We start from the raw sequence: 24,828 nt of genomic DNA, 5'->3' as shown, positions 1-24,828 counted from the left end.
TTGATTTTTTACAATTATACCTTGTAGACGTAACCAACCGTACAAAAAAAGAACTGTATCTATTCTAGGTCCACAATCAAAATCAGGTGTACAGCTCCAGTATGTTGAACCCTGATGTGTGTTATATGTGAGGCATAAGATATAACTCCTGTTCTCTATCCTGTCCATGTAGGTCCTGACTGATGCCATCCCAGGGTTGAGGACTGAGGTAGCACAGCTAACACATGAACTCAGGACACACTTCCAAATGTTACATGGTGCACTACAGGCCAGGTTAGTCACACATGCCTCATGATTTGCATTTTCTAAGCCAAAACTGTGTCTTGATGCATGATATTTTGAATAATGATGTCTGTTTATAGACTAGTAGCAATAGTAAGATTCTGCCCCCCTCCCCCATTGTGTGGGTGAGTATAGCCTACATGCAGCTTGTGAGGCTTTATTCATGCTTCTGGGACACACAGATCCCTTTAAATATTGTTATGATATCATATTACTGCTACTGTGCTATTAGTTACCTCTTGTTGGTTATATGCAGCAGACTTTACATGCACGTTGCTTGGCTTCACTACGCAGCATGTTTCCCTGACCTGTAGCCAGTGAATATATTATGTTAATGAGTCACATGCTTATCTGGTTGCTGATTGGCTGAGCAGCCATATCCCATTGGACCCTTGGGATTTTGTATCACAAAACGTAGCGCTGGTTTATATTTGTAAATCTTACGCTTTTAAAATGGTATTTTTATTTATAGCAATCTAGGGGTCAACAATGGCATATCTTCTTTTGCTAATCTGGACTGTTTTTTGTCTGATACAGAAATGAGTAGCTTTGTACTCAGCACATTTTCAGAGACAGTCCCACCACACAATGACACAGTGGTCTGTTCGTCAAAACGCGTCCAGTACCGTTGCTCCTTATCGCTTCTCGGCCTTTTGGCTAAGATCAAGTGTAGTATCTGTTCTTATCAGTTTAATATCTGATACGCTCCGCATCGCGGAGCCATATATTAAATTGATTTTTGGAAGGAGGCTATGGACTAGGTGCTTGCACCATCCTAGCCACGGGTTGGCCCGGTATTGCAGTACCTCCGGGATCGGCCCACCCCTTCGGGGGTCTATATATAATCTAAAAGCAAGTTTGCAAACACACACCTCTCCCTCTCTTTCTCTCCCCTCTCTCTCTCCCTGTTCTTGCTCTCCCTCTCTTCTCACTCCCAACCTTCTTTCTCACTCTTGCATATGTATCAATGTGAAAACATTGTACATTTGCAATATATCTTGTGTTTCCAGACAAGATTAAGGTTTTTGTAGTCATCACTAGTGTAGTCAAATTTTCTCTTTGTTCTGAGGCTTATGCAAAGCCAGCGTGCGGACAAGTGTTTTCTTAGCAGATGGCAAACAATGGGTTTTGAAGCTATTGTCATCCAAATTTGCTAATGGACTTCCCTGCTTGACCAATTCAACAGTCTAATTGAACAGACTACATTCAGGGAGTCAATTAGTCTTTAGTCATAGACCTGATTTACACATGGGCAAAATTATTTGAAAAATGTGACTGTACAAAAACTGCATATACAAGGAAGATAACGAAAACTGTATCAAATTTTTTCTGAATGTAAATCGGCCTGCTTTGACATACATCAAGAACATAGGTTCAGATTGTATATTACCTTGCAGGCTGGCCTACAATCTGAACAAAAGTTCTTTACGCATATCAAAGCAGATTTATAGGCAGGAAAATTTTGTATTTATATTCCAACATCTAATCACAAGACGTGGTGATGGCACACTCAAGTTTTTTCAACTTATATTAATGCCGCCACCAACACGGGACAATACAATACTCATTTCCACCTGAGCGAGGTGAGGAAAGTTGTGTAAAATGCATTTCCCAAGGACACTGCACAAGATCGGTGGCATGTCAGGACTCGAACCTGGGACCTCTTGGCTCCGAGTTGAGCACTCTACCGCTATGCCACACGACCCCACAGGGAAAATTCGATGTTCGCAGTTTTCATATGCTCATGTGCATACACAGTTTCTAAATGTTTGAAATCTTTCACCACGATGATTTCTAAGGTATATTGTATCAGATGTACATGTATGTTGCTTTTATCCTATAGGGAGATAAGTTTGCTGGAACAAATAGAAGAGGCAGGAAAAGCCCAGGTCCAGCCACTGGAGGGCATGGTAAGTAGGACAGTCTCATAGTCATAGGAAGCCCAACATACAAGATACAAAATGTAACTTTATTGAAGATCTCAGCATTATCACTCAATTGAAGACTAATGTACAGTGACAAAAAGTATTACACACACACATACACACTCACACACACACACACACTAAAATTTGTTCTGTTCATTTCAGAGAAACACCCTTGTTGAGCATGCAAAGATGCTGGATTCTTTAGCAAAAGGTTAGCTTAAATTGTGTTATATTAATAGTGGAAAGATTACATTTTGTACATGTAGTTTACAACTTGCTACAATGTCGAGTTGCTGCATTCAGAAAGAAAATATAAAAGAAATAATAAAGTTTTATGTTGTATGGTATATTCTGGAAAACTAGAGAAGTACATAACATAGATATCTAATTATAAATGTAAATTTAGACCTCAAGTTGATTAATTGGAAAGAAATAGAAATTATATATTTCCAACAAAGAACTTTTTACTTTGCAAATTTTGTGACTGAATCCTCTTGTTTAACAGATGCACACAGAGCCTTGAAGAACACACAGACCCTGCTGAATGCCACAGAGGTAAGTTTTAGGTTGGAATAGCATAAAGCTCGAAGTCTTCAGGAGTATTTGCAATGCCGATTTTCCCTTTAGTAGACGGCAGTGGGGCGCCCTCTGGCAGTTTGAACGTGAAGTGCTGCATGAGGGAGGTGAAGAACAGAAACAGCTCCATCCTGGCCAGCTGTTCACCCAGGCAGGCACGCCGTCCTGTAGGGGAAGGTTGAATATACATGTAACTATATCCAGAAAAGGACCATCTTTTTGCATATAACACAATACATACACTACATGTCACTTTAACTGCACCCCATGAAATAATGGAATGGCACTATGGAAGAGCTAGATATTTTTATTCTCCTGGAATTATTTATCTTACATGCTGTAAAGTATCCACACATTTGAATGAAACTCAAGGAATTCATGATCAGGATAGTTTTGATCTGGGTATTATTGATTTAGTAAGACATCATGTATTTGCTTGCAAAGATGGGCCACGGAAAGTTTAAATGGTGGAAGCTTTCAGTTATTGAACTCACCAAGAGAGAATGGAATGAAAGTGTCCCCCTTGTTGAACTGCCCCTTGTCGTCCAGGAATCTCTCAGGTTTGAAGCTGTCCGGCTCAGGGTAGACCTCAGGGTCATGTAGAACTGCCCACAGGTTGGTCATCACAAGGGAATTCTTGGGGACATTGTATTCAAACAGGGTGGTGTCGTTTGACGTGCTGTGAGGAGCCCCGATGGGGGCGATGGGGTTGATTCGCATGACTTCAGCGATGACTGCTTCTGTGTACGGAAGCTGGCTGCGATGGGAGACAGACGGTGTGACGTCCTGTCCGATGGTGCTGCCGATTTCTTGCTGCACCTTCTCTTGAACGTCAGGGTGTCGCAGCATGTACAGGAGGGCCCAGTTCAGCGTGCTGGATGTGGTCTCTGTCCCAGCCAGAAACAAGTCTGCGATCAGAAACTCCAGCTGTCTGTCTGTGAAACCGTTCCCTTCCTCTCCCTCCTTGTTCTTCATCTCCAGGAGGAAGGTATCCATGAAGTCTCGGATGTCGTTTGGATCTAGAGTCTCCTTATGCTCGGCAATGTCTTCCTTCATGGCGCCGACGCTGATTTCAAAGTTTGCCAGCTGTTTGGCTATGGCTCTCTTGACCGCGGGAATGTGCCGTGCCCAGGGGAACAGGTCGCCGAGTCCGTTCAGCCGCTGGTCGCCGATATTTTGATCAATAGCCTCCATAATCCTCTCGAATTTCTCATCGTTGTACTCAAAGCGTTTGCCGAGTACTATGGAGCAGATGACGTTCCCTACTGCGTTTTGCAGCATTCGCGTGATGCTGAAAGGCTTCTGTCCCTTTTTGAGGATTTCCTCTCTTAGCCCTTGTGACTCCTCCACAATTTTCCCCTCCAAGCTGCGTTTTCCAAAGCCGAAGTCTCGAAGGCCCATGATGGTGAACTTGCGCTGGTGCTTCCAGAATGGGCCATAGGGGAGCAGAATTATTCCTGTATAAAAGGTTTTTGATATATTAGTCTATATTAATGAAAAGTACAAGGAAATACAATAAGTACACCATACCTATGAAAACTCCTGAAGCATAATAATGTACCACCCAAAAATCATGACCATATTTTATGCTGCTCGCACAAACATGACTGTGCCCTTGAAAAAATATTATTAACATTCTAACAAAGGTGACACACTGCTCTTGATACAAGCGTCATCGATGTCCTATCTTAGTCTGCTCTACCATAATCTAGGCACATTGGCACAATGTCATAAACAGTACAGTTTTAAAAGCTATGTGTTTTTACCATTGTCCAAAAAGCCAGCTAGTTTGAAGGAGTAGAAATCAGGCCTGTTGGAAAAGTCTTCTGCCTTCTTGACCAGAGCTTCATGGATGGCTGAGTAGCTGTTCAGAACAACAACATGTCTGCTGCCCAGTTTCAGATAGATAACCGGACCGTACTTCTCTCCTAGTTTTGTCCAGGACAGGTGTGGAACCTGCAACAAGTCAATATAATCTTACTGAAGAGGGAAACAGAAGAAGATTTATATGTAAATGAGAATCAGAACTAATATGTAAATGAGGAAAGCTGTGTTGGACCTGTTAGACCACAAGAGCTATTGTTGTTTCAGGTGGCATGGGGGGATACTCTTACGTAATTTTCAACCTTCATCAACATTTGGAGCAAAATTTAAAAACTATTTTACCAGACATTAAGGATTTCATTTCAATGTTTTTTTTAACATGGGGGAGATAAACTAGAAGGTCCCAGTAGCCAAGGATTATGGGAAATATGAAGGTGAATTGGAAATTGCAAAGACCAAGGTTATGGTACATTTTGACACGTTCAGGATTTTATTTTTATTTTGGCCTTCTCAATATATTAGTACCGTATACAGAATTATTACAACAACTGGGAACTTAAAATACTGTGAAAACTTCCTTTCCCCTTCTATTGTAGTAAAGTCCCGGTGAATTTAGATGAACTTCCCTCTGCATGGAACATTTGGTATAGCAATTAACACTTTTAAGAGTTTACAAAATGGAATACATACTGGGGAAAACATGCTGGAGACACTGCCCAGAACAGGCAGTACCCATGGCCCTGGTGGAAGGTTGGGTGGTGCCTGGGTCCTCAGGTACCAGTAGGTCAGCAGGAACACAAACACCAAGACCAGGCAGGTCTGGACGTTCAGATAGGTAAACAGGGCAGATACAAACATCTTGTTTACAGCTACTGAAGTCAACACATCAGTTACATTCCTTATAAAAGAATTGAGAAGTAAACCTATTAAAACCTAAGCTTTTCTTCCTGACTGTTGTTCCCTAGCTTGTCTCTCAAATGTCTTCTCCCTGAAGCAAAACTGACCTTTGTATAGGCACGGATCATGTGGTCAATGACCTTTGACATGGAAGGTTCCATTGTTGTGGTCAGGTAGATTTTTTGCAGAGCAGGACAGCTCAGCTTAGAGTATGCAGTCATGCATTTAGTGTTGCAAATCCTAACTTTTGAAGGGATAGAGATAAAGTTTTTGTACCGGTAGCGATTGCTTGTATTTTCAATTAAAAGGTAAATGTATGTATGCGTTTGCACACAAACTAGTATGTATACTTTTAATCTTCTTGTGCATTGCACCATAAAAAATTCTTCAGACTGTTTTTTGGTGTATGGCAAGGATGATATCTTTGTACATAGTTTGTCAGTGCACATGACAACCCAACTCAGACAGTGAAACAACATTGATGTAAATTGTAATGTGACATTTATTGCTATATCATTCAAATGTACCACAAATACATTTTGTGATGTAGACTGGAACAGGGTTCTTGTAGTTGCTTAAAGACCAGAACAGAAATTATATTATAATACAAAACTTGAACCAGGTTTACTTCAAACCAGAGGACTGGTCAATTGAAAAGTTGGTGAGTTTGTGTTTAAAAAACACAATATTACTGTCATCATTTAAGATTTTATACAGACACTAAGATTATCATTAAGTATTTTACTTGCATTTCTATACTACATTCTATATTCAGTCTAGACTAAAATGTCAAATGTTAACGCATTTTGTTACAATTATCAAAGCCTTTTATTAGTTCTTCCACAAGAAAATGTTAAAAGAGCAATCCATAGCCTAGACATGACTGTTCTCCTCAGGGAGCTTAGTTAAAGCATAGTCAAAGCTCCTTGGTCTATTCAAGCTTTTTCACTCAATATAGGTATATTTCCTAAATGGGGTTGGAACAAGACAATGAATGTCTTTTCAGCTTATGTTGAAACAAAAGGGTACATAGCAACATCACTACTGCCTTGGAATGGCACAAAGTTCAAAAGCCACTGCATTGTTTGTGATTCCCCTCTGCCCCTGGGTGGATGGTAGAGGTGCGCCCTCTGGCAGCTTGAAGGTGAAGTGCTGCATCAGGGAGGTGAAGAGCAGGAAGAGTTCCATCCTGCCGAGATGATCACCTGGGCAAGCACGTTTACCTATAGACACAGTCCAAACATAAAATGATAAGTAGAGTAAAAAATGTACACATAAATGCAAAGACAGATATGGCAAGATGGAATATAAAGTCTCCAACCAGGACACATTATAGGATCTTAGAAAAGTTTCAGAAATTTAAATTCCAAGACCTAGGAAATCCAGCACTTATGGCTAATAGTCTGTAAAACTTACCAAGAGAGAAGGGAATGAAGGTGTCCCCCTTTTTACATTGCCCCTTGTCATCCAGGAATCTCTCAGGTTTGAAGCTGTCCGGCTCAGGGTAGACCTCAGGATCATGTAGAACTGCCCACAGGTTGGTGAACACGATGGCTTCCTTGGGTATGTTGTAGCCATACAGGGTGGTGTCGTTGGATGTGGCATGGATGGCACTCAGAGGGGCGATGGGGTTGATTCGCATGACCTCCATGGTGACTGCCTCTGTGTACGGAAGCTGGCCGCGATGGGAGAAGGACGGGGTAACGTCCTGTCCGATGGTGCTGTCGATTTCTTGCTGTACTTTCTCTTGTACGTCAGGGTGTCGAAGCATGTACAGGAGGGCCCAGTTCAGCGTGTTTGAGGTGCTCTCCTCACCGGCCAAAAACAAGTCCCTGATGAGGTACTCCAGCTGCCTGTCTGTGAAATCATTCCCTTCCTCTCCCTCCTTGTTCTTCATCTCCAGGAGGAATGTATCGATGAAGTCTCTGATGTCGTTTGGATCAAAGGTTTCCTTGTGAGCGGCAATGTCCTCCCTGAATATCCCCACACATCTCTCCACGTCTTTTACGTACTTGGCTACAGCTCTCTTGATGACAGGGATGTGGCGTGCCCACGGGAAGAAGTCGGCCATCCTACTCAGACGCTGGTCGCCGGTGTTCTGGTCAAACGCTCTCATGATCTTCTCCAGTTTCTCGTCGTCGTACTCAAAGCGTTTGCCCAGCACTATGGAGCAGATGACGTTCCCGACTGCGTTCTGCAGCATACGTCTGATGTTGAAAGGCTTCTGTCCCTTCTTGAGGATTTCCTCTCGAAGTTCTTGTGACTCCTCCACAATTTTCCCCTCCAAGCTGCGTTTTCCAAAGCCGAAGTCTCGAAGGCCCATGATGGTGAACTTGCGCTGCTGTTTGAAGAATGGTCCATATGGAAGGAGAACAATTCCTGAAAAAAAATCCCATTGGTCAAAGAAGTTCAAATTTACATAAAAATATACCATCTGTCATTTACCTTGTAACAAGTATTTTTTTTTACTTCTTAATAATCAGTCACATTTTCTAGCTTCGATATTTAATTTCTAGGGGACTCTGTCCATTTCATTCAAATTGTATTTAGACCAGCAACTGTGACCTCGCTGACTCTGATTAGCACAATTTTATCACAGCAATCACCTAAGTGTAAATTTCCCTCCAGAATAGGAATCTCAAGTGAAGCATACAGACTGACATGATCATTGCCTCATCCTTGAAAAAATTATGAAAAGGTGTGGAGAAAAAGAATACAGCTGTGTCAGTCTGTCCAAAACCCTATTACATGGTCTGAACATCAAATGTTACTGATACAAGATAGACTAATGATATAATGATATGTACTGTCATCTTGGTCTGATCTGTATCTGTCTGTATCTGTATAGCCAGTATAACCGCCCTTTGGCATAGCACACCAGCTTGATAGGCAGGTTTACCATTGTTTGTTAGTCCCATCTGTTTGAAGGTGTGCAGAGCAGGCCTGTTAGAGAAGTCTTCTCCTTTCTTGACCAGAGCCTCGTGGATGGCTGAGTAGGTGTTCAGAACAACTATCTGCTGGCTCCCCAGCCAGAGGTAGATCACAGGGCCGTACTCCTTGGCAAGTTTCATCCACAGCTTGTATGGGGCCTATAGCAACAGGAATGGTTACAATTTGGGACAAGGCAGTCAGAGATGGTAGACTTTACTGCCTTTACACTCTCACAGCTACAGACAAAAAATAGCGGGTAGAAATGTTTAGAAATACAACATATTAATCAACACTCTTGAAGTTGCTGAAAATTCTTTCTGTTGCACACTGAAATTGCATCTCTCTGCTGTTAATGGCTACAGAAGATAATAAGGTCAAGTTTTAGAGGAAAATTTCTCGTTCAAATAATCTGAGCCCTTTTTAGTCCATGGGATCAGACATGAAAATCACCCCCATTACAAATGATTTGTGAAGGAAATCCATTTCCCATGGTATAACATCTGTGACAGCACAGCTCCTGATGCTTGCAATCCCTCTGACAGGGTATGGTTGGTTTGATTGATCACTTCTAAGCCACAGGTCAGAGACCTTGGAATTTGTTTGGAACAGACAAGTACTTGACAATGCATAATACTTCGCAACTCCCAAATAGTTAAAGTGCTCTTGCTCATTACATACGTATATTGTACTAAAGTCTTGATACTGTAGATGTTGAAATATTTGCAGGATTTTTATAATTTTTCAGGCATGCTTGTTGCAGTAGTCATCTCAAGCATGAAATCAGGAAGCTGCGATTATGAGATTTTCTGCTAGTTCCACTTAAACAGCCTTTTGAAGTTTCCACTACTAATCCTACCTCAAAATCAAAGCCCTGCAAAAATAAACAAATCTTCTGTAGTCTGCTTCTTTCTTATGTAAGGGACTGGGTCACTTGCATGAAGGAAATGCAACCTCCTGGGGCAAAATCTCATCAATCAAAGCTAGCAAGCAGCAGACACAAAACAGTTAGCGGTTACACAAGATTGCCAGGAAATGTAAAGGCTAGGGTAAATATTGTCCTAAGTGACTCCAAACCTCCTTGATTGAACCTTTGCTACATTAGAAGATTACCTTGTGAGATGTGAAACAGTAAGGAATCGAAACAAACCTTGGTGAAAATCTGGGCCACGTTCCCCAGGACAGGCAGTGCCCATGGTCCTGGTGGAAGGTTGGGTGGTGTCCGGGTCCTGAGGTACCAGTAGGTCAGCAGGAACACAAATCCCAAGATCAGACCGTTCTGGAGGTTCAGATAACTAAACAGAGCCAACACAAACATCTTGTAGCTCACAACTGTTACAGAAGAAGTAAGAGCATCAGTGCTACAAGACCAGTGCCTTCCCTGTGCTCCCCAAGGCTTCTTCTGCCTGCCTGGCTTGAACTGACCCAGCTGGTCTGCATTGTTAGGCTAACCACAGGAAGGGACCTCATTTGAATATTCTGATAAGGCCACACCAATTCAAATGCTTGTTTTGTGTGACAGCTAGCTAGGAAACAATCCTAATCTGACCACAAAAAAACAAACAGCTTAACACTAACAAGAGCCCTTTATTTGCTAGCCTGAATGACAAGCTTGTTAGCTTTAGCTATGCTCTACTGAGACTTTATATTACAAAAGTTTGTTTGTGGCTTATTCTTTACCATAACTTTCTGCAAAAAAGCCTAAGAAACAACTAGCTGAATTTGTTTAGCCTGATGACCAGGTAGTCAAATATTGACATACACACATTGTGTGGTCCAGGTGCTATTGAAGTTTCTTGATCAGTATTTACTTTGGGCCACAGTGTTCTCAACCCAAAATTCATGATGCAGGAATTTTACACTTTATTAAAGACAAACCTACTTTAGCTGCTGAGTTTCTTTCATCCTCTCTCAACCAGACTAAGGTTTGATTTTAGATGTGTATTCTACAGATAGTGGACAAGTTGTCATCAGCTGATGATCTGCCCTGCTGTGCTGTAGCTTCAGAACAGAAAGGACCAAACATACAGTGAGTACAAACTAGCAGACTGTTTCTTTCTAAAGTTACTAATTATCCTATCTTTCGAAGTTGAAACACCACCAAAATCTGTTACCGGTATTAAAGTTTTCATAATAGCAAAGTCATTGACTTTACAGTATATTGGAATGTGTGTGTTGACATGATGAAAAACATCTCTTTGCTCACTCCCAGTTGTTCCTTGAACAAAAGCCTGGTGGATGTCATCAGTTCTTATGGCACAGTGGAAAATAACTCCAATCCAAGGTAAACATCATTTAGAACTTTAATTTTCATGTTTCTATTAGATATTTTAAAGCATGTTTTTGGACCAGATTTCTGTTCAGTACATGGTTATTTAAGCAAAACGCTATTCTTCCTTTTTGAATGAGTGAGATAGTGTTGTGTGTATTATGTACTTACACCAATAGTTTTGTTTGTCCATGTGTAGATATGACCTGAGGCGTATCAGTGAGGTCCCACCAGAGTGGGTACAACAGATGCCTGTACAACCAGCAGAAAATCAAGGCCTGGCTGAACTCAATGGTTAGTATCACACCCAGCCATCTTTGATTTAAGTTTAACAAACCATAAAAAAATGCACAATTTCAAGTCAGACCAATGGCTAGATCACAAGTATTTTATTCTTGTGCTCATGCATCTCCAGACAGAACTATGCTACCAGTACCAATGAACGTAGAAAGATTTCAACTACCCCTAGCCTTGATGGACAAAAATAACATGCATGACAAGATTTTTAGATTCTGAAAAAAATTCCTGGGGAGAAGCCCCTGACCCACTATATTCTAGTCTCTGTTGCAGAGTACATAGGGTAGAGAAAAGTCTAGAGCTAGACAGAGACCTGCCATAGTATTCGATGCCTAGAAACTTAAAGTACACAGTAAAAGTAAAGGCAGCAATGATCAGTCTATATAATATTGCTTTTAGACATGTTACATAACATTTTCCCTGAAACACTTGGGGCAAGTAGAAACTTAAAAAATCCTGCATGACTCCTGGGAATCAAACCCAGGCCGCCAGCTCTTAAACCCTTACACCAACTGCTAAGCTGAAAGGTCCGGACCCATTAGACAGGCCAATTGGTGGCACTTAAACCCTACTGTTACATTCCTGCTGCCTAACGTAGAACTGAAGATTTTGAAGAAAGATTTATATTGTTTTAGGGGCGGAGTCTGACAGTTCTGTGGACAGGTTTGGGTCTCAGGACTCCAGTCATGGAGGGGAGGACACCTCCAGTAAGGACAGCAGTCCTCGGCAGAAGAGAAAACAGAGAGTCAGGACCAGCTGGAAACCAAGTATAATAGAATTGTTCACTTGAATCCTTATCTTTTAGTATAGAGCTTATTCACCACACGTCATCATGACGTCACGACCCCTCATGTCCCGTGCGACGCCATTTTGGGGCTACAGCGCCTACAGCGAGTTTCCAAGCGTTGAAATGGCCGACAAACGTTAGGTAAACTGTCCTTTGTCCTATTACACGAAGAGTTTACCACCACTCATACCTCTCGTTACTGGAACAAAATAAAATCTGTTGGGATTGACCCGTTTTTGTTGAGTTTTGATCAGTCTGATCGAGACGGCGTCTACCGCCAGCGGAGTCCATTGACGCGACTTAGGCCACACCAATTTGATTTGTTGGTTCTCGGATTCGCCTCTTCGTTTTTTTCTGATTTGCAAAAAAAAAAAAAATTTGATTCTGGTCCTGAATCAACTGAAAAATGCTCATGTTTTGCCCCCAACAGTTTAGGAAAGTTCTTTTCTTCCTAGTTGTTACAGTTTTCCCATCTATCATTGCAGTGGTTTGATTAAAAGTTCAAAATTCAATGTTTAAATTTTAACCCAGCCTTTTGTGTTGACTTCATGGCTCATTCCATAGCATTTAAGCCTATAATAGGATGCCTAGACCTATTTTTTCGCCCTGTCGCTTCATATTTTTTCTGAAAAAATCCGAGAACCAACAAATTAAATTGGTGTGGCCTTAGCTTCGTATTTGGTACTGGGCCGAAGTTTTTACACACAACATCGGTTCAAACCCTCTAAGAGTCTGGAAGCGTTGTATCAGGATGTGTAGAGAGTGTTGTGGGACATGCAGTTGCGTGGTGACAAGTACGTTGTAGTCGGGATACGCAAAAGGTCGCTATTTTGGAACAGCCCCGGACTGTGTCTGGATAATAACAAACAAATGCGGGGCCATCGGCCGCCGGCCGCCATCCTCAGTCCGCACTGCCGCGACTGTGGCTGGACAAGGTGAGTGTTACAAGTTGCCAGTGCCCTGTTCTACATGGACATTTACCACAGAGTAAAGGGACAGGTAGCTCCGAGTCCAACATTTTACTGTGTTCATGGCTACCCACGTTTCAATCTACATGTACATGTACAGCCCCGTACGCCGCGCCAGGATTAAACACACCGATTTCTGATCAGCAAAGAAAGACTGAAAAGCCAATCTTGACAACATGAAAAGTGGACACGGAGCCAGAACAACCCCAAGGACAATGTTACTAACAAGAAGAGTGTCCAAAACGTAGATTGTGGCCCAAAATACACAACTATCGCCAAGAGTTTGCATAGCATTGCATAGCGATAGCCCCAAAATGGCGGACGCCAGGGGGAGAGTCACGTGACAATCTGTGGTGAATAAGCCCTATAGCATCTGTATCTGTATATAGCCGTATAACAGCCCTACAGCATAACAGAAACCTAACACAGAAAGTTTGGAAACTTGATTTTGGTTGATCACAGCATTTAAAACTTGTTCATTCTTCCCAGGATAATTGAAAATAATGATTTCACTGAATGATCATCAATAACATAAACTCTTGTAGAAAGTCGGTAGCCTCAATTTGTTTCATATCATAGTCGGTTGCAGTATGATTGTAAATATAGTCATATTAAGGCTCTGCTACCAGCCCTCTGTTTTTTCTGATGACCCCACGTGTTGTCCATCCGTCAGGTCGTTGGGAGCTGGTGTTTGTGACCCACATCAAACACCCCTGTCACTTCCTGGTGCAGAGACTGTCAGATAACGACCGTGTGGATGCCATGATGAAGGCCATTAACAGGTTCTGTAACAGTCAGGACCCAGAACATGTCAGCAGGGACAACATAGCAGTAGGTAGGGATGTCTGGACTTCATGTTTTCTCTTACTATGGCATTGTAGAAGAAGGTCCTCCTCAACAACCAGTAGATTTTCACACCCAATGTTTTGATGTCTGTTTGTCATCTTTTTATGTTTACCAAAGAGAAACATATTGTTTTTGCACTGTTTCTTCTTCCATTCCAAACACTGACCTCTGACCTGGTCAATGACCTGACCCAGACCGTCTCTCACTATGGTAACTAGTGTTGGGTTACATCATGTTGCAGTTTTATAGCAGAAGGATTTAGACTCCTGTCTGACCATATATATCTGTGTTTGAGTAAGAATTAACAGAGCAGACCATATATATGGAAGGTAAACATTATGCATTTGCTTTGCAAATGTTACCTTTTTAGTTTTAGTTATTTATTTTCCATAAAAAATATAGATATTATATATATTACTTGTTACATATGTAGTCCCAAACGTATTATTACTTTTAAGGTGCCAAAGAATGGGATTGTGTGGCATAACAGCAAAGTGTTTGGCTCAGAACTAAGAGGTCCCGGGTTCAAATCCTGCCAATTATGTTGCAGATCTTGTGCCCTTGGGAAAGGTAGTACTTTGAAAAACATGATTATGATTGTTAAGTTTCTGTGGTCAATTTTAATGTTTATGACAGAAATTTTTCCATGCTGTTCCACACCAGGTGACCTGTGCCTTGCACAGTACAGTTTTGACCACAAGTGGTACCGAGGCAGGATCAGGGCCATGTCAGGAGGGACTTCGGACGACTCCTCAGACAGCGGGACAGACAAGAAGGAACCCATGGTGGAGGTGGCTTATGTAGACTACGGAAACTCTGAACTGGTACCCATCAGAAGGTAAAGTACCCAATTATAATTTTAAAGGCATCCAATGCAACTTGTAGATTCTACTTTTTGCATATACATACTAGTCTTGAGTCTTTAGATCTGTAAGAGATCTGAGACTATATTTTAGCTTGGTAGCAGCATTAACTCTTCATACCTTTTGTTCCAGGCTGCGGAAGATGCCCCAGAGATTCCAGACTATCCCTGAAATGTCCATGTGCTGTTCTCTGGTCGACATAGTCCCAATTGATAAGGTATTTTAGCTTAGATTTGTATCATCTGTATCTGTATAGCTGGTATAACCGCTCTTCAGCATAACACACAAGCTTTGCAGGCACGCAGCGCGGCGGCTATACACCAAACAACTTGTTACACCTAACCCTTGAACACCAAACTCTAAACATTGATGTACGTAATATATCTCTTAGGATACATGTACCTAGAAGGGTCTAAAGGATAATGTGTATTGTATATTGCTTTTATGTGTAAGTTGAGAGAAAAACCCAACTTTCACCAATATTCTGAGCATCAACCATCACCCTTAACCATTACATCTTGGCTTAGTACACACTGTACATTGTACATGTACATCCAACAATGGTTATGCCACAATAACCCTGTATCTTACTACAGGAAACAGGAAAGTGGTCCCAGGAAGCTATACAAGCTTTTGCTAAGATGGTTGGAGACAAGCCAGTTCTAATGAAGGTAGGTTAAACTTGGTTAGGGTTGTATGTTAAAGAATTAAAGGTTCTGAGTATATATATATATATATATATATATATATATATATATATATATATATATATATATATATATATATATATATATATATATATATATATACTATATACTATATATATATACATATACATATACATATACATATACATATACATATACATATATATATATATATATATATATATATATACGAATATAAAGCGATTTACAGTTATTATATTATGTATGTGTTGTTATTTCAGATCCTGAATCATTCCGGAAGTCTACTGCAGGTAGATCTACACAAGCCACCTAATGAAGACATAGACACAGACATGCCAGTGTCCCTCCGTGATGCCCTGGTGTTCCTGGAGGTGGCCTACCTCAGGTCACCACACTCCGTACCATCCTTTACTGGTACGATGTCCTTTCATACAGTCTGACTTTTCTCAGAGTCCTTGTTTTGTTTTTTGTGTGGCAATGCGTTGTTTAATGGTCAGAGAGAGCGTTGTACTCAGAACCAAGAGGTCCTGGGTTTGATCCCGTGACATGCCACAATGTTGTGCCCTTGTCTAAATTCTACTGTCCAGAGTTGGTGATTCACTTCAAATCACCAGCAGAATCATCAGCAAGTTGATGTTGGCTACCTAAACCCCCAACGACAAAGTGTGTTTGTTTGCGTGTCCATAGTTATTTGAATAGAATCACCCCTAAGCAACTTATTAGGAAGTAACAGGGATTTGCTCAAAGGTAGCAACAATTTTTCATTAAGATGTGAAATCTTCAATTTCATGTTGCAAATTGGAGTAACGTGAGCCCTCTTGATGAATGATTATTGCAAAGAAAAAGCACAAGACAAAGAAAATAGGGGTGTTCTATAAAATGTATGTTAAGCTGTTCTGTGCTGTATGTTTGACTGTTCTGGACCTATTCCAGCCTCTGTCCTGCAGCCCAGAAGGAAGTTCCTGCCAGCTGAACCACTGCTGCAGGGTCAGGACATCCCTGTGTTAGGCAGCCATGTCATGGGACCGGACCTCTTCTATGTACAAGTCGTAAGTCAGAATTAAACTTGTACATTCATGCATAGTGAGTGAGAGTAAATGTACACATAACCAGTGTTTAAGCCTACTTTAAGTTTGCTGTTGTTTCTGGCCTGTCCCTAAAGTTAGGGAATGAATGAGTGAGTGACTGAGTAAATGAACATAACAAGTGCACACATCAACTTTGGAACTGTCTTGCTGTTGTTTTGTTGTCTGTCCCTAAAGTTGAAGTAATACTCTCTACTGTTCCATACTCAGATCAGTGTAGCAGAAGCACAGTACATGAGAGACATGATGACTCAAATGCAGGAGTTGTACAATCAAGACCAGGGTGAAGATTGGAGCATTCTCTGTCCACATGAAGGTATGTACACACTGTACAGAGAAGATACCTGGAGAAATAGTGTGTACATCTGTATTCTTGGGCTGTATTGTTGTTTCAGTGTTATGATGATGATTTTTTAAAACAAGATTTCAGGTCTGATTTAAAAGTAAATTGTAAATTTTTTTGAGTTACGTATTGTGATTTCTCTAGGCATGGTGCTGGTTGCTAAGTATGAGGAGGATGACCTATGGTACAGGGCACAAGTTGTGGGTAAGTCAAAAACAATTTCTCTCAGTCTAATTTTCACTATATGAGATGTGAAAGATGTATGCTACACATGTAAGTAAGTAAAAGTTTGTATTCTACTGTGATATTTTCTGTGTTGCTCAGATCTTCCAGGTAACAAGCAGGTGGACATCACATATGTGGACTTCGGGAACTCTGCCCGTGTCACCTGTTCACAGCTGAAGAAGATACCAGACAAGTTTCTCAAACTCCCTGTACAGGTACTGATGGTCGTATGATATACATTGTATACCATAAAACTTATGCCAAATGCCACTCCTTCATTGAAGTACAAGTTTACTTTGTTTTGGATACAAAATGACCTAGAGTACTGACCAGTATGATTACACATTGTTACATCTTTACCTGTTCTCTCCAGGCTGTCCCTTGTGTCCTGGCAGATGTGGAGCCTCGAGACGTTTCCAAAGGATGGTCGGACGAGGTCAGGGAGTAACCTTTATTACACAATTTTCTCAGAACTGTACCGAACTGAACTTTTAATTGTACAGCTATTTATGTACTTCAATATAATAATGTTTGCTTCCATCTAATTGTTTTGTGTAATTTTTGTAAGTTTTATAATTTGTGTGGAGTACAGCATCAGCCGAATTGCTGCCTAGTGTATTCGGCTGATACGTGTATTGCCATTGCAATCTGAATTAAGAAAGAAAGGAGAAAGAAACTTTGACCCAGTGCTGACATCACATGTGTGGAAAGATCATATGTATAAAGCACTTGAGTCAGATATTTGATGAAGACTGGAAGATTTGGCTGAATATTACAGTGAGTAAACTTACAGACTTGATGGGTGAGCTGTTTTCATGTTCCCAGGCACGTCTCCAGTTCAACCAGATGGCCCTGTTTAAGAGCCTGGTGGTGAATGTGCAGGGGAAGACAGCCGACTCCAAACTCAAGGTGCTGCTGTATGACTCACTGGACAAACAGACATGTATCAACAGTCTTCTGGCACAGGAGGGACATGGAACCTTCACTGCACAGGGGTAGGGTATACCTTTCAGTCATTTTGCAAAATATAACTGTGAAACTATTAAGAATTTCTTCTTCTTCTTCAACAAAATTGCAACTTAGAAAAAATGAAAGCTATCATGGAAGTTCATCTGTGTTTGTAGTAATCATAGTACAATGGTAAACTCCCTGGCACATTTGATCATTAAATTTTGCTGATGTCACATACCGGTATCTGTCAAGTCTCGTATGAATTAGCTCACAGGTTTGTAACTGTAACTCTTGCCAGTATACATTTGCAAGACAACAGTGGTTGTTGAAAATTTGATCCTTGTGTACTCTTTGTGTTGGAAGAAAGTTTAACGTTCTAAGTTTAACATTGAACAATCAAAATGAAGGCTCATTCCGTTGACAGTTGTGTAATTTTGTCCAGGTCACAACCAGTACCAGTACCAGTACCAGTTGCAGTACGTGAGGAGACAGTGGGTGAGGAGAGTGTAGACATACAGGTACCAGAGGAGCCGGCTGGAACAGACATCCAGGAAGTCCCACTCACACACTCCTCATCTGTAGAACTGGAACCTACCCTGCCACTGGAGCCACAGCCTCCCAGAGAAGACATACCAAAGGTAGGCAGGATGGTTCTACAACATGTTTCATAGTATTTGTACATGTAGGAGGTGTCACAAGAAGTGTAACAGCTGTAGGTATAATGTGAATGGCTGGCTCATCCAAATTCACATCTAGAAGATACAGATACTAATATTGAAGAGGTGAAAAATGCACAGCCTATAGATCTATCTGATGTTTCCATGAATATTACTGAGGGATTTGGCTGATAAATAGTGTCTATAAATGGCTTAATATTAGTAATAGGGATAAAGTCAAAATAAACACACTGCAGCATCACTTAGAATGAAATCTGCCTTTAGTGTTGTACAATTAGAGATTGACCAACCAGTGTTCTAGCCAGTCTCCATTTTGCCCAATCTGGACAAAATTGGCAGGTAAAGATATGGAAAGAGACGTCATTAAACCATGCTTATAGATTACCATCGAAGAGGGTAAAGATTTCACAATTTCCCAGAGAAGCATGCCCTCAGAAACCCCTAGAATCGTAACACCGTTGGAGCTCAACATGATGTTTCATCAAACAAATTTGAGATAATGGAAAAAATTTAGGCTGACAACAACACTGACCAACTAACACTAATAACAGAATATCTTAAACTGTTCTGTCAGGCACCTGAGACCTGCCCCAATGGTAATGACCTGGACATTGATCCGTGCCTAGCGCCCCCTATCCAAGAGGGAGAGAACTGCCTGCCTGTCACTGTCTGTCACGTGGAGTCACCTGCACAGGTGTTTGTACAGCTGGCATCGGCTGGGGAGGACGGATTAGACAGGTGGGCAGATGTTTACACCAAGCACTAAATACATTTTCTTCGTCTCAGGTTACTCTTCGATTTTTATTTTTACTCATAACATCTCGGTAACTTGACGTAAAGTTCAATGTATGTTTTCTTACAGAAAAATACTGGACTTCATAAGGTATTAACATTCTTGTATACAATCTTAGATGTTAGGAAAAGGAGAGTAGATATTGGATGGAAAACAGTGGAATTGCATGTCAATTCTAGCTGTAGATTCAAATGCAGCATCTTTAGACAGTATGGTAGGGAAGACTTGTATAAGCATGGATTTTAATAAAAAGATTTATTTTTTGGTCCACTGTCTTGCCACAATTATGCAGTCTGTGTTGGTCTGATTCCGACTGTACACTTGTCCATTTGCTACCTTACTGTAATAGCCTGTGTCACCCAGTCTCTTGCTGTCTGGCTGATTTGGCCTCCTACCCAAAGGCTAGAAGCATGATGTAGTGAGGTTTCTCACTGTATCCTAAAGGAAATATTGACCACTGCCTATGTCTCTCTAGTCTGATGTCAGAGATGGAGGAACACTACAGGGACAGTGAACCCAGCCTCATCTCCTGGAAGGAACAGGATATCTGCTGTGTCAAGTACTCAGTGGACAACAGGTGGTACAGGGGCAGGGTCAGCAGCAGTAAGGGCAACAACAGCTTTGAGGTATGTGGTTTGAGGTTTATTTGTGTGGATGGTGTTCAGCACCAAGGACAGCACTGTTTATTTGTGTGTGGATGGTGTTTAGTACCAAGGACAGGACTGTTTATCTGTGTGTGGATGGTGTTTAGCACCAAGGACAGGACTGTTTATTTGTGTGTGGATGGTGTTTAGCACCAAGGACAGCACTGTTTATTTGTGTGTGGATGGTGTTTAGCACCAAGGACAGGACTGTTTATTTGTGTGTGGATGGTGTTCAGCACCAAGGACAGGCCTGTTAGTCTGTGTGTGGATGGTGTTCAGCACCAAGGACAGGACTGTTAATCTGTGTGTGGACATTGTTCAGCACCAAGGATGAAGCTTGTGTTAACTTTTATGTATTCAGCATCCATTGGTATGTATTAACAGTGTTAATAACCAGGACCAGTTGTGTTTGCCAAAATGTAAGATAGTTGTAGCTAGTATAGGGTATAGCAATAGTAGTAGTAGTATAGCAATGGTGGTAGATAATTCACTGAAAGGAAAACTATGGCAAAAGCCTTAGAAAAACATCATTGTTGATTATGTGGCTTTTCTTTAGATCTTCCACCTTGACTACGGTAGTCGAGAAGTCGTGTCGGTGGACAACCTCCGTCCCCTACCGGAGAAGTTCCAGTACCTGCCAGCCTTCGCTATCTGCTGTCACCTGGCCAACCTTGTGCCTGCAGGTGGCAAGGACACCTGGACAGCTACAGCGTGTGAGTTCCTCACCAGCCTGGTTACCGGCATCCCCTGCACCCTGGTCACCAAGGTTAGACGGCAGTTTTGTTTTTTCAATTTCCCAATGTATGTTTTAAATACTGGACTTCATAAGGTATTAATATTCTTGTATATAATCTTAAATATTAGGAAAAGGAGGGTAGATATTGAAGTGTATGTTTTCTGTCTTCGTATTTCCCTTTTCCCCCATAAGGTAAGAGACATGCATGTCGCAGGAAATTGAAGCCAGGAAATGGGATAACCTTTTCTGGGACCTTTGACCTAACTTCCTGTCACTTGTCAGTGTCCAAACATCCCTAGCATGTGTAAATTTAGTACCGAAACACAAATAAAACACGCAAATACATTGGAAAGAAAAGCTCAAGGCTATTTAAAAACTAAGCTTTTAAGATTCTGATACTTTTAAGCTTTTAGTTATAAGGGACCTACAACCCTAGATCAATGAAAGTCTGAACTTCCCCAGGGTCCAGTAGAAGAAGGGTCCCTGCCTGTGGACCTGCTGTATGAACACAGAGTGCAGGAGACAGCCCTGACTGCTGCCAAGGCCAGTCTCATCAGTGTCAGTCAGAGTCTCATCCACGAGGGAGTCGCACTCAAGAAGAAAAGGACAAATATGTAGGTCTCAAAAACGGTGTCTTCTATTCTTTTCTAGGCTCATTTCAATGGGGCAGTTGCATTCCTTTTATATTGCAACAAAAACACATTGAAATGTAATGGTGTTGGTAACCACAGCCTCCAATCTGGACATGAATCCTGTTGAAATTTGCCTCGCAAAATTGCTGTATCTCCTCAAAATTTCTTGGAGCAATATAGACTCCTAGTACCGCTCAATCTGACAAAAGCCCTGCTACCTAGTAAACAGGCATCTACTTCTAGTATATGGCCTTTTTTCTTGCTTGAAAAGTATCAAAATCTATGTGCTACCTCCACCTAACTAGATCACTGAAGTCTGAATCAGGGGCCGCACCCCAGCCTGCAGAAAACACAGCTACTGTAGACCACAACTACAATGTCAAGAACATCTCCGAGGAGCCAGTGGCATCAGGAGAAGCAGACAAGATACCCGGGGAAGAGGAGGAGGAGGTCTGTGAGAAGTGGAGGTTCAGGAAACCACTCCTCCCAGCCAAGGAACAGTTCCCTATAGCCATCACTTTCATCAACTCTAAAGCTGTCATCTATGGGCAGGAGATTAAGGAAGGTGGGAAAACATGATAGAGTTGTGTGATGCACATGCAGGATTTTCTTTTGATTCAAAATGTGTTCAAACTGTTGTTTAAAGTTCATTGCAGCATCTTCAATATCAAAAAAGTGTTTTTCCTAGCCCCTGAAACATACATTCAAAGAAAAATACTATTATACAGTCAGAGTTCAGCTTAGTTAGCTTAGTTCTACATTGTAGTTTCTTTATTTTATTGAAGAATTATTGAAATGAAAACTGATGCCACCTGTCCTATGCATTTGACGAAAACTGTTGGAAAGTCATGTGATAATTACGCCAAAAACAGTCACTCAAGCAACTGGATATGATTTTGGAAACAGACATTTCAGGTAGCATCCACTACCTTTCGTCAGTGACACTAAGAGACAGTAAGATTATCATGTGATAACTACACAATAACTTCCTTTTTTAATTGGATGCCTCAAGCCAATTTATATCCCAGTAATGTGCATACCTGTTGCGGAATATTAGGTGTCATCATTTCCATTTTTTTTGTTCCCATCAGACAACAGCACTCTGGAGGACATGATGTTAACGCTTCAGAAACAGAACGAGATGGGTCCAGAACTGACCAATGGGAACAGCTGTTACAAGTGGAAGGTGGGAGAGCCCTGTCAGGCACAGTTCACACAAGACCAGCACTGGTACAGGGCCAGGGTGCAGAAAGTCACCGAACAGGTAGGGGGAGCAGTCTGATATAAAGTTTGTTTAGGGAATATGAAAACTTAAAATACTTGTAATGATAGTTACTGTAACTACTGTTGCAATGTTACACGGTTATTAGGATATTACTATAGTGTAAAATGTAGAAATTAAAAGTATAATCTTGGAGTGCTTTTTGGAGTACTAGTATATAAACAATGGCTAGAGAATGTCAATGGTCCATTTGAAGATGTAACATTTCTTATGCTAGCTTCTGATATCAGGTTGTCTTTATGATGAACCTCAAAAATGCAGCAATAAAAATAAATGAAATAGAGAATAACATTTTTTTTTCAACATTTTGTAAACTATGTAAAAGTAATTTGATTAAATATCAAGGATCATCGAGCAGATTTTGCAATAGAAACTTTGTGAAAATACATATTTTGTTTTTTTGTTCTAGGGTGTTGAGGTACAGTATGTGGACTTTGGTAACACAGAGGTTCTACCAGCTCACAGTTTGAGAAGACTGACAAATCTGATGGCTATCCCACAACAGTGTCTGGAGATGGAACTGTTCGGTGTCTGGCCGGTAAGGAAGATTTCCCCTTGTATAATGTATTAAATGAAAATTAAGACACTGTAACATGCAATAGGTTATATAGCTTCTTATAGTGGTGGCATTGGGTTGGATTCGAACCCAGGGCCTCTTGGGTCTGAACCGAACATGTTACCCCACGCTTCCATTCCTTTGTTTTCATTTCTTATTGGCTATCACTCTGTTTCCAGATCTCCCCTGATGGGGCGTGGCCGACAGAAGCTGTCCTGTTTCTCCTGGAGAATGTGATGGGACAGACATGCCTGGCTATTCTTAAGGTGGGCTTCACGTATAATATACTATACCATCATCGATTCAGTGAAAACATTGTTGCACTGAGTTCCAGTAGTAAGGACTCACTCATTCGTGTGATTTTTTTTCAATTCTAATGTGCTTAGACAAACTTCTTACCGTCTTCTTACCGGTCCCTTGACCGGGGGTGGTCGTGGGGGCACCTAGTGGCTGAGCACACTGCCTTCCTCCATCCCTCCCTGTCATGAGCCAGCGCTTGGGCGCTGGCAAGGGGCAAGCCGGTCCACTCCTTGACGTTGTCGTCCCATTTCTTCCTCTGTCTCCCTCTCTTTCTCTTCCCTGGTACTGTTCCTTGTAGGATGACTTTGGATAGGCCTTTACTTCTCGTCACATGACCGTACCATTTTAACTTTCTTCTCTTAATAATGCTAAGGAGATCTTCAAGGTGTTTTCTTCCGGTAGCTTGTTTAATGATGTTCCTGACTTCTGTGTTGGTAACGTGGTCCTTGTACGTTACATTTAGGAGTATTCTGTAACACCTCATCTCCACTGCCAGTATCCTCCTTTGCAGTTCGGCTGTCAGAGTCCAAGCCTCACATGCGTAGAGGAATATGGAAATTACCAGAGCCCGTAGCAGTCTAACCTTGGACTTTAGACTGATGTTCCTGTCTCTCCAGATGGGTCGCAGCCTTGCCATAGCTGCTGCTGTCTGAGCCGCTCTTGATATAACTTCTGTCTTTGATCCCTCCTTACTAATAATGGATCCGAGGTACTTAAACTGGTCCACTGTTTGGAGTTCTTCCTGGTTCACTGCTACCTTGGTCGTGATTGGCTTGTCATTGTTTGACATCAGTTTGATTTTCTCTGCACTGATCTCCATTCCATACCTCCTAGAGGTAGTGTCCAGTGATTCCACTAAGTTGGCCAGTTCCTGTTCCCCTCCTGCCAGCCCATCTATATCGTCTGCAAAGCGCAGGTTGGTTACGACCCTACCACCTATACTAACTGTGCCATGGTGGTTCTCCAGCGCGTCTGTCATGATTTGTTCTAGGTAGATGTTAAAGAGTGTAGGCGAGAGTAGGCATCCTTGCCGTACACCAACAGTTGTCCTGAACCACTCTCCTATTGTGCCCTGTACGAGAACTGCACTACTGGACTTATTGTACAGTTGTTTGATGCAATTGGTCAGTTTCCCTCCCATGTTGTACTTTTTCATGGTCGCCCACAATGCGTCATGCCAGACCCGGTCGAATGCTTTCTTATAATCAATAAATATGTGATATAGACTTTGTTGGTGCTGGCAGTATTTCTCTTCCAGGACCCTTAGGTTGAAAATCTGTTCCGTGGTGCTCCTCCCCCTGCGGAAGCCTGCTTGTTCTTCCGCAATGATCTCTTCCGCCTGAGGTTTCAGTCTATTCAAGATTATCCTTAGCATCACTTTACTGGCATGGCTGATAAGACTAATTGTTCGGTAATTTTGGCAGTGTTGAAGATTTCCTTTCTTTGGCAA

General features: G+C 41.5%; 2 protein-coding genes across 2 annotated transcripts in view; one reads left to right on the top strand and one right to left on the bottom strand.

The window, feature by feature from the left end:
* Positions 1-24,828, top strand: part of LOC109469313 (RING finger protein 17-like) — a 33,058-nt gene that overhangs the window by 3,772 nt on the left and 4,458 nt on the right. Inside the window, exons 9-37 of the mRNA XM_019767819.1 lie at positions 173-273; positions 2,126-2,192; positions 2,373-2,421; positions 2,716-2,765; positions 10,388-10,464; positions 10,648-10,719; positions 10,904-10,998; positions 11,637-11,768; positions 13,430-13,591; positions 14,266-14,440; positions 14,598-14,682; positions 15,062-15,136; positions 15,415-15,568; positions 16,088-16,203; positions 16,450-16,555; positions 16,727-16,786; positions 16,907-17,022; positions 17,181-17,243; positions 17,633-17,802; positions 18,201-18,396; positions 19,010-19,173; positions 19,298-19,318; positions 19,704-19,854; positions 20,429-20,638; positions 21,071-21,222; positions 21,546-21,805; positions 22,332-22,504; positions 22,932-23,060; positions 23,258-23,344. Coding sequence (XP_019623378.1) covers positions 173-273; positions 2,126-2,192; positions 2,373-2,421; positions 2,716-2,765; positions 10,388-10,464; positions 10,648-10,719; positions 10,904-10,998; positions 11,637-11,768; positions 13,430-13,591; positions 14,266-14,440; positions 14,598-14,682; positions 15,062-15,136; positions 15,415-15,568; positions 16,088-16,203; positions 16,450-16,555; positions 16,727-16,786; positions 16,907-17,022; positions 17,181-17,243; positions 17,633-17,802; positions 18,201-18,396; positions 19,010-19,173; positions 19,298-19,318; positions 19,704-19,854; positions 20,429-20,638; positions 21,071-21,222; positions 21,546-21,805; positions 22,332-22,504; positions 22,932-23,060; positions 23,258-23,344 — 3,468 coding nt within the window. The remainder of the gene's footprint in view (positions 1-172; positions 274-2,125; positions 2,193-2,372; positions 2,422-2,715; positions 2,766-10,387; positions 10,465-10,647; positions 10,720-10,903; positions 10,999-11,636; positions 11,769-13,429; positions 13,592-14,265; positions 14,441-14,597; positions 14,683-15,061; positions 15,137-15,414; positions 15,569-16,087; positions 16,204-16,449; positions 16,556-16,726; positions 16,787-16,906; positions 17,023-17,180; positions 17,244-17,632; positions 17,803-18,200; positions 18,397-19,009; positions 19,174-19,297; positions 19,319-19,703; positions 19,855-20,428; positions 20,639-21,070; positions 21,223-21,545; positions 21,806-22,331; positions 22,505-22,931; positions 23,061-23,257; positions 23,345-24,828) is intronic.
* LOC109469257 (cytochrome P450 2J1-like) lies at positions 6,520-9,892 on the bottom strand. The gene is made up of 4 exons (XM_019767739.1): positions 9,586-9,892; positions 8,407-8,596; positions 6,924-7,886; positions 6,520-6,730 (listed from the first exon to the last, which is right to left on the bottom strand). Exons 1-4 carry the CDS (start codon positions 9,751-9,753, stop codon positions 6,549-6,551), a joined length of 1,503 nt encoding a protein of 500 aa, XP_019623298.1. The 5' UTR covers positions 9,754-9,892; the 3' UTR covers positions 6,520-6,548.

The sequence above is a fragment of the Branchiostoma belcheri genome, unplaced genomic scaffold, assembly GCF_001625305.1.
Source record: "Branchiostoma belcheri isolate BF01 breed outbred unplaced genomic scaffold, Haploidv18h27 scaffold20, whole genome shotgun sequence".
NCBI lineage: Eukaryota > Metazoa > Chordata > Leptocardii > Amphioxiformes > Branchiostomatidae > Branchiostoma > Branchiostoma belcheri.
This window is presented reverse-complemented; position numbering and strand designations above follow the sequence as displayed.